General features: G+C 51.4%; 1 protein-coding gene across 1 annotated transcript in view; it reads right to left on the minus strand.

Moving 5' to 3' along the window:
* The window catches only part of SYCP1 (synaptonemal complex protein 1), a 139,142-nt gene that overhangs the window by 24,530 nt on the left and 101,032 nt on the right, over window positions 1–13,580 (minus strand). Inside the window, exon 23 of the mRNA XM_060232988.1 lies at window positions 11,784–11,846. Coding sequence (XP_060088971.1) covers window positions 11,784–11,846 — 63 coding nt within the window. The remainder of the gene's footprint in view (window positions 1–11,783; window positions 11,847–13,580) is intronic.

The raw sequence follows: 13,580 nt of genomic DNA on the forward strand, positions 1-13,580 counted from the left end.
AGGTCCTCCATAGCTTTCTTTTTTAGATATAATCAATATGTCAGTAGTTCCAGTCACAGAACTGTTATGTGTAGTTTGGCTCTGTTACTTCTGCAGTAATGACTGTCAATGGTCTACACAGTTCCTTGTTCAAATTTCAAACAATGGTTCAGGCTAAGGTCTAGAAAGATTCTTTCTCTGAAATTAAGCAAGCTGTTTGAAGCTTCAAAGACTCAGATAAAGGATATGAAGTAGGGATGTGCAAAAAAAAAATTCGGTTTTACACGGATTCGGAAGTATACGGGGGGGGGGGGAATTCGGAATCCCCGCATACTCCTGAATACCGCATTCGGAATAGCCGCATATACGGTAGATGCACGGCTATTACCGAATATACGGCCCTATTATACCCTATGGGCCATTGAAATCAATGGCAAATAGGGTATATTTGAAGCCGCATGGAGGGGAGGGGGTTTGAGGGAGAGCCCCCAAATTTGCAGGGGACCTGCAGGGGACTCTCCCCTCCAACCCCCCCAAGTCCCAAAAAGATTGGGCCAGGGGGTCCCTGTCTTTGGGCTCCCCAAAAGGCCCATTGCCAACAATGATGGGGAAAGCCCAATTAGCCACTTCCTCACTGTAATTGTCGTGGGAAAAGTGGCTCTGGGGAGCAGGGGGTTTTGAGGAGAGCCCCCCAAACTGCTGTGCAGCTTCAGGGCACTGTCCCACACAAAACCCACAAGGCCAAAAAAAATTGGACCGGGGGTCCAATTCCTGGGGCACCCAAAGCCAAACCTAACCACATCAGAGAATCTCTATAGGATCCAAATGCACTACATCCCTCTATCTACTCTATGAACCCTGCAGGCCTGGAAGCAATATAAACCCAGTTGCCAATGTCACTGCCACACAAAACACAATCTGCTCAAGGTCTGCTCTGCAGACCTGGCTGCAGCAAACCCAGATGCCAGCTCTCCAGCCCTGCCCCAAACAACACAGGGAGAGCTGGCCAACCACAACAAGCCTGCTGGTTCTGGGTCTCTCACCCAGGTGCCAGCTTCCCTGCCACAGAACACACAATCTACAGATGCCAGCTCTCCAGCCCTGCCCCAAACAACACGGAGAGAGCTGGCTAACCACAACAAGCCTGCTGGTTCTGGGTCTCTCACCCAGGTGCCAGCTTCCCTGCCACAGAACACATAATCTACTCTATAAAAACAAGAAAGTGACCCAGCCCACACACACCCTCGCCAACCCCCACACCAACCAGAGGTAATTTAAAAAAACCAAAACAAAACCAGCAGAATCACAAAAGGCCAAGTGTTAAAAAAGTAGCCTTTTCACCAAGAAGAAAGCTCAGGCCAAATAAGTCAACAACACCCCCAAACCAAGAAAAGGGACAACAGGAGAAAAGGCCAAGCAACTCAAGTGTTAAAAAATGGCCTTTTCACCAATAAGAAAGCTCAGGCCAAATCAGTCAACAACACCCCCCCCCTAAAACCAGAACCAGGAAAAGGGGGACAAAAGTGGCCTTTTAAACAGTGGAAATTAGGCCAAACAGCACCCCCCCCAAGAACCCGAAGAGAAGAGTAACAGCAGCAGCACAACACAGCAGCAACAAATCAAACACTGAATACTTTTAAAACAGTAAAAAAATTAACTTTTAACAATACAGGAACTTTGCCAACCCCTCCCCCCCAAAAAACCCCTTCACCCTAACCCCAAGAAAGCCAAGCCACCCAAATCAGGAGAAGTTAAAGGACACTGCACTTTTAAAAGTCCTCTCACTAAATTAAGATATGGGCAAATTGGCAAACCCCCCCCACCCCAGGCCCCCTCCTCAAGCAGAAACCCCTAACCCCAAATAAGCTACCCCCCCCACCACCACCAACCAAATCTGGATAAGTAAAGGGACTCTAAGTCTTAAAAAGTCCTCTTACCAACAATAAATAAAAACAAGAACCCTGCCACGGCCCGGGTGTGCAGATAAGGAACGACGGCGGCCGACGTCTGGCAGCTGGCCAGGACTCTGTCAGCCGGCTGGGGAGGAGCGCAGGGGTGGTCGTTAAACAGTCCAATTAATTCAACACCGTAAATCAGTCCGGCCGAAGGAGAAGACAGAAAGCTTGGTCGCAGGAATGCAGGGGGTCGGAAGCCAGGGAAAACAACGCCAATTACCTAGGTCAGTCCACAAAGCTAAGTCAGAGTCCAGAAGTCCAAGTCCAAGGTTCAGGCCGGGTCAGGAGTCACACGGGTTCTTGCAGCAAGCAAGAGGGTGCAGAGCGTAGTCACGTCCCAGGTAGGTCGTTCGTTGCCAGCACAGTTTGCCTTGGGGTCAGGGCTACAGATATACTGTGCTGGCTTGTTAACTTGTTAGTACTCTGGGCTGAGATCTCTCCTCCCACGCATGCGTGCATCTCTCCGTCTGTTTCTGAATTCCTGTCGCCTCCTCTCACGTAACCGGCTTACAGGAGGTGGTGATTCAGGAGGGGATGCACTAGGGCCGGGCGTGGCCTGATCAGTCTCAGGTGGCTCCTGCTCGGAGTTAGCAAGGGCGGGGTCTGGGGCAGGCACGACACTATCCCCCCCCTCAGGCCCCCCCTCATCCAAGCCGCCTGGCTTATCCGGGTAGGCCGTATGGAATTGCCGGAGCAGGTCAGGGGCGTGCAGGTGGGTAGCTGGTTCCCAGGAACGATCTTCGGGGGGGTAGCCCTCCCAGTCCACTAGGTACTGGAGCTGACCTCGGTGCAGCCGGGAGTCCAGGATCTGATGGACCTCATACTCCTCCTCATCGTCCACTAAAACTGGTGGCGGAGGCGGCGGTGGGACGTCCCTGTTCGGGTCTGGCGCGGCTGCGGGTTGGAGGAGGGAGCGATGGAAAACCGGGTGGATTCGGAGGTGGGCGGGGAGGCGCAGGCGGAACGCCACCGGGTTGATTTGCGCCTCGATGGGGAATGGGCCGACGAAGCGAGCGGTCAACTTGGAGGACCGGCCAGGGGTCCGGAGATATCGGGTAGAGAGCCAGACGGAATCCCCGACCTTGAGGGGGGCTCCCTCCTGGCGATGCCGATCTGCGGCCAGTTTATAGGCGTCCTTGGCGCGCTGGAGCTGGGCGCGCAGGAGGTCGTGGAGCGCGTGGAGCTCTTCGATCCGGTTGTCCGCTGCGGGAACATCGGCGGACGGGCCGAGCGGAGGGAAGAACCGGGGGTGCAGTCCGTAGTTGGCCGCAAACGGTGTGGTCTGCGTGGAACTGTGGGCCGCGTTGTTGTACGCGAACTCGGCCAGGGGTAACAGGGAGGCCCAGTTATCCTGCTGATAACTGGTATAGCAGCGCAAGTACTGCTCCAGGGTAGCGTTAGTGCGCTCAGTCTGGCCGTCGGTCTGGGGGTGGTAGGCGGACGATAAGTGAAGCTCCGTCCCCAAGCCTTGCTGGAACGCCTGCCAAAAGCGCGAGGTGAACTGCGGGCCCCGGTCCGAGATAATCCGCTTGGGTAGCCCGTGCAGGCGGAAGACGTGGTTCAGGTAGAGCTGGGCGGTTTCCGGCCCGGACGGCAACTTGGTGCAGGGGACGAAGTGGGCCATTTTGGTGAACAGGTCCACCACAACGAAAATACAGGTGTGGCCCTGGGATCGAGGTAGGTCGACAATGAAGTCCATGGATACCGCGTCCCAGGGACCGGCGGGAGTGGGAAGTGGCTGCAGGAGACCGGAGGACTTGGCGGGTACGTTTTTAGCGCGGCGGCAGACCTCACATGACGCCACGTACCGACTGACGTCTGCTCGGACGCGAGGCCACCAAAAGTCGCGGGTCAGCAGATGGGTGGTTTTGTGTTGCCCGAAGTGGCCGGCCGGCGGTGCATCGTGGGTGAGGCGGAGGATGCGGGATCGGAGAGGTCCTGGGGGGACGTACAACTGCTCCCGATGGTAGAGCAGCCCATCCCGGATGGTCAGTTCCCCGGCCGGGTCTTGCTGCGGGTCTCGCAGGTGCTTCTGGGCCCAGGGGTCGGTGGCCTGGCTGGCCTGTATTTCGGCCACCAAGGCGGGTGCAGTCAGGGCGGCGGCAAAGACCGTGGGTGGCAGGATGCTAGCCTTGGGGGCTTCGGTAGCACCAGGGGTGTCATAGTCTGGCCGGCGGGACAGAGCGTCGGCTTTCTGGTTTTGGGTGTGCGGGATATAGGAGATGGTGAAGTTAAAACGTGAAAAGAACAGGGACCACCGGATCTGTCGCTGGTTCAGCCGGCGAGTGGTCTGTAAGTGTTCCAAGTTCCGGTGGTCTGTGAAGACTTGGACCGGGTGCCTTGCTCCTTCAAGGTGGTGCCGCCACACCTCAAACGCCACCTTGATTGCCAAGAGTTCCCTCTCCCATATGGTGTAGTTGCGTTCGGCGGCGGAGAGCTGCCGGGAATAGTAAGCGCAGGGCTGCCAGGGCTGACTGGGGTCGTCCCGCTGGGAGAGCACGGCTCCGATGGCCACGTTGGAGGCGTCTGCTTCCACCATGAAAGGCAAGCGGGGATCAGGGTACCGCAAGAGGGGACTGGAGGAGAAGCTGCGCTTGAGGTCGTGAAAAGCCTGGTCAGCTTCCGGGGTCCACTGGAAGGGTTCCTTGGGGCGGAGGAGCCGAGTCAAGGGCTTGGTTAGATCGGCGTAGCCAGCGATGAACTGCCGGTAGTAATTGGCGAAGCCCAGGAGGCGCTGGACGTCCTTCCGATTGCGAGGGGCCTGCCACTGGAGGATGGCGTCAACCTTCGTTGGGTCCATCTGAGTTCCTTGGGGGGAGATGATGTGCCCCAAGAACTCGACCGACGGGAGGTGGAAGGCGCACTTCTCTAGTTTTGCGTACAGGCGGTGAGCTCTGAGCCGCTGTAGCACCTGTCAGACATGTTGGACGTGCTCCTGCTCAGAGGTGGAGTAGACCAGAATGTCATCCAGGTAAATGATCAGGAACCGGTCCAGCAGGTCGCGGAACACGTCGTTCATGAACCGTTGGAACACGGCGGGGGCATTGGTGAGTCCAAATGGCATGACCAGGTGTTCGTACTGACCATACCTGGTGCCAAAAGCGGTCTTCCACTCGTCTCCGGCTTTGATGCGAACCAAGTTGTAGGCCCCTCGAAGGTCGAGCTTGGTGTAGATGGTGGCCCCTTTCACACGGTCGAGGAGCTCCGGAATCAGTGGAAGCGGGTAACGGTTCCGGATGGTAATTTTGTTGAGTGCCCGGTAATCATTGCAGAGCCTCAAGTCCCCGGTTTTCTTCTTTACGAACAGGACGGGTGAGGACAAGGGTGAGGTGGAGGGTCGGATGAACCCTCGGGCCAAGTTCTTCTCCAAATACCCCCTTGGGCAGCCAGCTCCGGGTCCGCCATGGGGTAGAGGCGGCCAGCTGGTAGCGGGGCGCCGGGCATTAGGTCAATGGCGCAATCATAGGGCCGATGTGGGGGAAGCTGGTCTGCTTCCTTCTCATCGAAGACGTCTGCAAACTCCTGGTAGGGAGCTGGGAGTGTGGTGGCGGCCCCCAGGAGGCTGGTGGGGAGCAGGGAGCTGGGTCAAGCATCAGGAGACACTAGAGCCGGGTCTGGTTGTAGCGTGGAGCACGGCGCAGGGGCACCGGTAAATTGCAGTTCTCGTTGCACCCAGTCCACGTGGGGGTTGTGGGCCTGGAGCCAGGACAGGCCCAGGATGACGGGGAAACGTGGCATGCGGGAAAGGTCAAAGGTTTGTTCCCCTTGGTGTTGCTGGACCCATAGGACGAGTGGTTGGGTCTCGTGGCGGACGGGCCCCGAGCGCAGCAGGCGGCCGTCCACGACCTCGACCAGGGTAGGGGTCTTCTTTTCCCGGATGGGGATGCCATGTTTCTTGGCGAAGAGGTGGTCCATGTAGCAGCAGGCGGCCCCTGAGTCCAACATGGCATGCACGAAGATCCACCGGCCATCAGGGAGCTGCAGACGAATCGGGACCAGGAACGGGGTAGGTGGGGGGTCGACGGAGCTGGAGGCCCTCAAGAAATGCCCCAGGTCAGGGGCTCCAACTAGACCTGGGGCTGGCCTTTTACCGGGCCAGCGGAGCTTGCAGGGCACTGTGCTTTGGCTGGACAGGTACTTGCAAAGTGTCCAGCTCCGCCACAATACAGGCACAGGTTGTGGGCACGCCGACGGGTCTTCTCCTCGGGAGTCAGGCGAGGGCGGGCGACGCCCAGCTGCATGGGTTCCGCAGCGGGGGGAAGAGCTGGAGAGCCTGGCGGTGGAGCAGCTGTGGGGGCTCTCGCTGGGGCGTGGCCTCCTTTCTGCTTCTGGCGGCGGCTCTGTAGCCGCCCATCAATGCGCAGGCACAACCGGATCAGGTCTTGTAGGGCGGCGGGTCGGTCGCTGCGGGCCAGTTCGTCCAGGATGGCGTCAGAGAGCCCCTCCGTATACTGGTCCACCAGGGCAGCTTCATTCCAGGCCAGGTCCTGAGCCAACAACTGGAATTCAGTGGTGTAGTGGGAGACTGAGTTTTGGCCTTGTTGCAAAGTCCGTATCTTGCGGTTGGCCGTCTCAGCTCGCACGGGGTTGGCATAGGCAGCCGTGAAATGAGCCTTGAAGCGGGGGTAATCTGCTAACAACGGCGAGGATTCTAGCAGTAGGGGAGTGGCCCATTTGGCCGCTTGCCCTTTAAGCAGGCTCAAAACAAAACAGACCTTGGTTTTGTCTGTAGGGAAGTCGCTCTGCCTTATCTCCATGTACAGTTCACATTGGGCAAGGAAGGCAGGGAACGCTTCCAGGCTTCCTTCAAACTTATCAGGGGCACTCACCGGGCAACGGGAACGAGGCGTGGCTGCAGCCGCTAGGGCTGTGGCATTGGAAGCAGTCTGTTGCTGGAGTGTAATTACAGCCTGCGTCAGCTGTTGCACTTGGTCGAGAAGCCCCGACAGGGGGTCCACGCCTCCTGCCGCTTGGTCAGTCATGGGGGAGCCGGGTGAGTTATATGGGTGCTGGCAAGCTGTCACGGCCCGGGTGTGCAGATAAGGAACGACGGCGGCCGACGTCTGGCAGCTGGCCAGGACTCTGTCAGCCGGCTGGGGAGGAGCGCAGGGGTGGTCGTTAAACAGTCCAATTAATTCAACACCGTAAATCAGTCCGGCCGAAGGAGAAGACAGAAAGCTTGGTCGCAGGAATGCAGGGGGTCGGAAGCCAGGGAAAACAACGCCAATTACCTAGGTCAGTCCACAAAGCTAAGTCAGAGTCCAGAAGTCCAAGTCCAAGGTTCAGGCCGGGTCAGGAGTCACACGGGTTCTTGCAGCAAGCAAGAGGGTGCAGAGCGTAGTCACGTCCCAGGTAGGTCGTTCGTTGCCAGCACAGTTTGCCTTGGGGTCAGGGCTACAGATATACTGTGCTGGCTTGTTAACTTGTTAGTACTCTGGGCTGAGATCTCTCCTCCCACGCATGCGTGCATCTCTCCGTCTGTTTCTGAATTCCTGTCGCCTCCTCTCACGTAACCGGCTTACAGGAGGTGGTGATTCAGGAGGGGATGCACTAGGGCCGGGCGTGGCCTGATCAGTCTCAGGTGGCTCCTGCTCGGAGTTAGCAAGGGCGGGGGCTGAGCTGGGGCCCGGTGTGGCCTGATCAGTTTCAGGTGGCTCCTGCTCTGAGTTAGCAAGGGCGGGGACTGGGGCAGGCACGACAAACCCCAAGACTGTCTTATCTTGTCTTCTCTAGTCCAGGGAAGTCTGGTAAGGCTGAGTGAGAGAGCAGCAGGCAGCAGCTGAAGCCAAGGGCCAGCCAGCAGCAGCACAATCTCTCACACACAGCAGCAATGGAGGAGTCCAGCCAGGAAGGAAGGCTCCTTAAAAAGCCCTGCAAAGCATGCATTTGCAATGCATTTTGCAAATGCATGCTTAGATTGGCTGCTGGGGCTCCTCTTCCCCCTCCCCCCCTCCCTGATCCCAGGGAGGCTATGGGAGAGGTGGGAAAAGGCAACTAAAGGCAGGAAAGTAGGCAAGCAGCTCCTTTGAGGCTGCAGAAGCTACTTTCCCGTCTCTTGAATTGACAGCCGTATACTTCCGAATAGCCATTCGTAAGTATACGGCAAGCCGTATTCGGCTGCCGTATAATGGGCGCCTATGGGGATCGGCTGCAGCCTATTCCGTATACAGCCGAATCAGTGGTGATTCGGCTGTAAATACGGTTCGGCCGAACCAAATGCACATCCCTAATATGAAGGTAACCCAACTGCTGGTCACACCATTAGGTCTGGTAGCTTCAAGAACTTGAGAATCATTCCATCTCATTAACACCTGGGTGTGAGAAAGGTGGTAGTAGTTGAATGCAATGCAGCTGCAGAGTGTCCAGTTTAATTGGCAGATCCCTCAGTTTGGTCAGATCACCTGCTTAGCAACAGACCTGATGGTCATGTTACGTCATTTGCTATAAATTTGATTGGTTTATTAGCATCAGGCCCATGAAGGCATAAAGTAAAGGTTTTACATTCCAGTTTTGCCCTTTGCTTGAATTATATTTGACTTTGGAACTTTTTAATGTAAGTCTTACTGACCAAATACCTTGTCTTGTACTTTGGAGTTTGGAACCTTAATGGACTCAGTCTGCTTTTGGTAATATCTGGATCTTGAACTATTGTGAGTAAAAGTGTTCAGTTAAACTCTTATCTTTGTTATTTTTTTCCTCACTGTTCACAGCTCTGTTATTATTTCTGCACAATTTAAAAATAATTCAGTTTACTTATATTTTTTGTGGAGTTCTTGAACTCAGAAGGTTTCAAGCTGAATCCAGTACTTTAGCATTCACTGGCTACAGCTACCAGAGTAATTGTCTTGTGAAACTCAGCTTGTAAGCATCCTACCCTGCAAGGTAGTTCCAGGACAGCCTGAGACTTCGTTACTTGGTCTCTGGCTGTCTAGTCGAAAAGGACTGGTGACAAGTCTACCCTAGGGTGAGTAATCACACTTCAGTCCCTTAGGTCTTTTGTCTTGCTTGCTCTGTCCCCTCCTAAGGGATTCTGGTTTCGGTTCCTTGACAATGATTTAAATATCATGATGATCAAAAATTTTCCCTACCTTGTCTTCAGTTATACTACATTGCTTGCTTTCTGTCACAACTTTCTTTCGTAAAGCCTTATTCTGTTAACATTTAAAATGTTTATATTAGTTAAATATTTATTTAAAATATATCTGTCAACATTACAGTACTCAAAAGTGTCTAAAAAACTTGAAAATCACAATGCAATTATCCCAAATCCAATGTATTGAGAATAACAAACAATTCTACTAGTGTGATCTCCAACTGACATCCCAGTTCCTCATTTAGCTCTCAAATATTCTCTTGAACAATTACAAAGAAGTTCTAGGTGGGACAGTGGTCAAGTTTGGGGGGAAAGATTCCTGAAAAGCACCTACCAAGTTGAAGCTAGTCTAAAGGGGCTTCTTTGCTTGAACCAGTCACAGTACTGGAAGACAAAGGATAGAAACCTCACTCCAAACAATTGCTTGCCAGATACTCCTACTGCTGATGGCAGCAATAAGTTCTAGGGACATATGGACATATGAATCTGCCTTATACTGAATCAGACCCTTGGTCCATCAAAGTCAGTATTGTGTACTCAGACTGGCAGCGGCTCTCCAGGGTCTCAAGCTGAGGTTTTTCACACCGATTGGCCTGGACCCTTTTTTGGAGATGCCGGGGATTGAACCTGGGACCTTCTGCTTACCAAGCAGATGCTCTACCGCTGAGCCACCGTCCTTCCCTAAAGTCACCCCATGCCCAAAGTGGAGTAACTCAACTGGACTTCTGCAGGCAAGCTTTGAGCCACTAGAATTTAACAGGACAAGGGTGTTAAGCAACCTTTGCCTCTCCACTCTCAGAAAACAAGTCTCTTGAATACTACTTCTAGATAGTGTATATCTAAGTGTTGTTTCATTTTATATTTAGATATTTAATTAATATGCTCCTATATTGTGATGTTTCTGCAACTATGAAAATCAATTGGGCCAGGATGAACACTCAGTTACGAATTTGCTTTCTCACAAGGGGCAAAATGCGCGTTACACTGCAACCTCAATTAATTAAAGGTCCAGAGATCCCTTCTTTGCAAATTGCCTTCAGGATTTATATAGGAAAGAGACAAGTGGGAAGGGAGTAGTTAAGCTTCCCTCTGACAGTCTCTTTTCCCCTGAAATTTTTCTCAAGCTGTTGTTCCAGTTTTATAATTGTAAAATAATGATAGGTAGAGAAATGATTCAATACATCATAATGTGATGGCTGCAATCTAATGGTCATTTCAGGCAAAGACAAAGAAGAAGCAGCTACAGAAGGCATCCATTCCTTGAAGTCTTAGACATACTGGGCTGTGGTCTTGACAGGCCTTGGGTGGTCAAAATCTGGATAAATTCAATCCAAGGCTATGGGTATATTCTAGAAGCTTCCCTTATGCAAATGTAAAAGGAAAACAGTCGCACTACTATGAAAAGGAAGATCTTCATGACAGATGGAATAATCAAACAGGGCCTGCTCCAGTGAATAAGCGTCTTTCTTTTTGAAAGCCATTCTGCTAAACAGAGCTTCTGCTGGAAATGGTAAAGAGTTATTTAGTTATGCATAACCTCACTCCCTAATATATTGTAGTTGTTACTGCCTCCTGCAGCAGTCATTTTTCACGGTTGGCCCTGCCTCCCATGGCAGCCATTTTTGTAATTGCCCTCACCAGCCTGGTTCAGAATTTCAAAGGTGCCCATTTGAAAAAGTTGGGGACCCCTGCTTACCACATCTCAAAACTGCCCTGAGCCCAACTTTTGGAAAATACAGTCAAAATTTCAATTAAATAGTTTAATTAAATAAATTGTTTAAAAGGTACTGCAGTGCCGGAAAAAGTGGGGAAAAAGCAACCAACAATGAGAAAGGGCTAAGGAGTCTGGGGTTTTCCAGTTTAGGACAACTATAAGAGGAACACAAATGGTAGGCAGGGCCGACCCTAGGGCCCACAGTGCCCCAGGCAGCTTTGCCGCCTGTCGCCCCCCCCTCCCATTCCCACTCTCCCTGCTGCCCCTTCACAGCTCAGCAGCAGGGAGAAACAGGGCCAAAGAGGAAGATAGCAGTGATCAGGTTGGGGAAGGAGGTGGGGAGAAGTGGCGGCAAGGCAGTGGGGAGAAGACAGCAGCGATTGGAGATGGAAAAGAGGCAGGGAGAAGTGGTGGCAACGGGGGGGAAGAAGCAGCAATTGGGGTGGGGAGGGAGGCGGGGAGAAGCAGCGGCAACAGGGGGAAGAAACCGTGATCGAGGTGGGGAGGGAGGCGGGGAGAAGCAGCGGCAACAGAGGGAAGAAGCAGCGATCGAGGCAGGGAGGGAGGTGGGGAGAAGCGGCGGCAAGAGGGGGGAATACAGCAGCGATTGGGGCAGGGAGGAAGGGGAAGGAGGCGGGGAGAAGCAGTGGCAACGGGGGGAATACAGCAGTGATTCGGGGAGGGGGGGAGGAATTTTTTTAAACAAAAGGTAGGGGCACCTAAGTTGGCACCCTTCAGGGTCAGTGCCCTAGGCAAGTGCCTAGTTTGCCTAGTGGAAGAGCCAGCCCTGATGGTAGGTTTATAAAATTATGCATAGTGTAGGGAAATATCAGAACTCTGGAGCATCCAATTAAATTGACAGCCAAAAAAGTAGAATATACAAAAGGAAGAACTTCTTTAAGGAAAGAATTTACTGTGGAATTCACTGCCTGTGGATGTAGTGATACCCCGAAACTATATTGGGATACCTTTATAGAATCTACTCTTATTTTGAACTCTATATAAAACATTTATATTTCTATAACTCTAAAACTTTTCTTACTTCTTGCTGCAGTTCTTCCATGTGTTTTGTTTTATTTTCAAGCTGTTTCTTTAAACTGTTAATCTTAAAAAAATTAGTTATAACAATCATCATTGGTATTTTTAAGAATGGCCGCTATTTTCTTAATTTTATTCAACAATTTGTTAATCCTGAATTTCTGCAGAGAATAGAAAAACTGTGGAAAAGCAGTATATTAATATCTTAAATTTTAAAATATTCACTAAAGTCTATGACATATATAAGGATAGTATAAGAAGGGTAGTCAGGTTGGTCTTCAATAGAAGACATGATTGCCCTTACCTATAACCATGCCTTGGATTCATCAGGAGCTCACATGAGCGCAGCTCCTGAACCTTTCTGAGAGTTCAACCTCCTCCTTCCCACCTTGTCCACTGAATAGTAGGTGCAGCTGCATAACAATCCCTGGATGAGCGCCACCAACTATTTTTCTACAAAACAACGCCTGTCTATAACTGATGCTTATTGAGTGTCTTCTGTGCAGGCACACATGGGACTATGACTAAGCAAGCCTACAGAGAAGATTAGGAGTAAGGCTCACAAAGGGGAGGAAGGGAGGGATGTGTGCCTGGACAGAAGACACTGGATGAATATCAGTTACAGGTAAGGGCAACCATGTTTTCATCTTTGTGTTTTCTGTGCAGTCCCACATAGGAGATTAGCAAACTGATTTACCACAGAGATAGGTGTGGGTCAATTAAAAGAATAGTGACTGCAGAACTGCTTTTCCGACAATGGCATCCCTCTTGGAGTCAACAATGATGGAATAGCACTTAAACACTGATGGAGCAGCTTTGCAGATCTCTGTGATGTCAAATGCAGCTCGGAAGACTGCAGAAGAGGCTTGAGCTCTGGTCAAGTGCACCTTAAGGGGAAACAGGCATCCCAATCAAGCTGCTTCATAAGAAATTTTAGTCACAGCTGTCACCCACCTAGAAAGGGTGTGTGCAGAGATTACTCTTCCCTTGTTTGGTTCAGTAAAAGAAACAAAAAGGTCAAGAGGAGACAATGGTACAGCTTTTAAGAGGTTATCATCCCATGACTACCGCCACAAGGTAGTCTGAAATGCAGAAATTTTTTACAGTCCTCATAAATGGAAATATGCAAATATGCAACCTTCAAATCAAGGACTGCAAGCCAGCATTCTTTGTTTATGAAAGATGTCCATGGGGGATAACATAGAAAACTTAAAATGTAAAGGAGTTTATTAAGGTGCCTGAGGTCTAAAATGGGCGCCACGCTTTCCGCTTTCTTTTTTTACCAGTCAGTAATTTCAATAGTAACCATCGAGTTCCTACATGCTGGGGATTCTTTACTCTTATGTAGAAGGTGCTGATCTTGTTGTAGAACTACATTATGTGTGGCTGAAATGGCTCTGTAACTAGTACCAGTGGGAATAGATTTAAACTCCAAAACATAACCAAACTTTATTATTTTTAGAACTCAAACATCATTAGTGATAGAAAATCAATGCTGTTCAAATTAGGCAAGTTTAGCATTGAGCTGAGATGCAGCTAGTCACTGCTGAGCTCTGGCCTTTGAAGAGGGATCCTTGGGCAACCAACCCTGATGCCCTCTTTGCCCAGACTGCCTTCTGGGTTGGAACTGAGAACCATACTGAGTATGGTATTGTTGGTTGTGGGCGGGTTGGAAGTTATACCCATTTGCAAAAGTTATTAGTGATGGAGGGGGAAGTACCTGGACTTTGAAGGCCATTGGTTGTTGGGATATTATGCCCAAAGATTTCATGGTGAATCTATTTTTGCCAGTTTTTTCCAG

The sequence above is a fragment of the Heteronotia binoei genome, chromosome 2 (assembly GCF_032191835.1).
Source record: "Heteronotia binoei isolate CCM8104 ecotype False Entrance Well chromosome 2, APGP_CSIRO_Hbin_v1, whole genome shotgun sequence".
Lineage (NCBI taxonomy): Eukaryota > Metazoa > Chordata > Lepidosauria > Squamata > Gekkonidae > Heteronotia > Heteronotia binoei.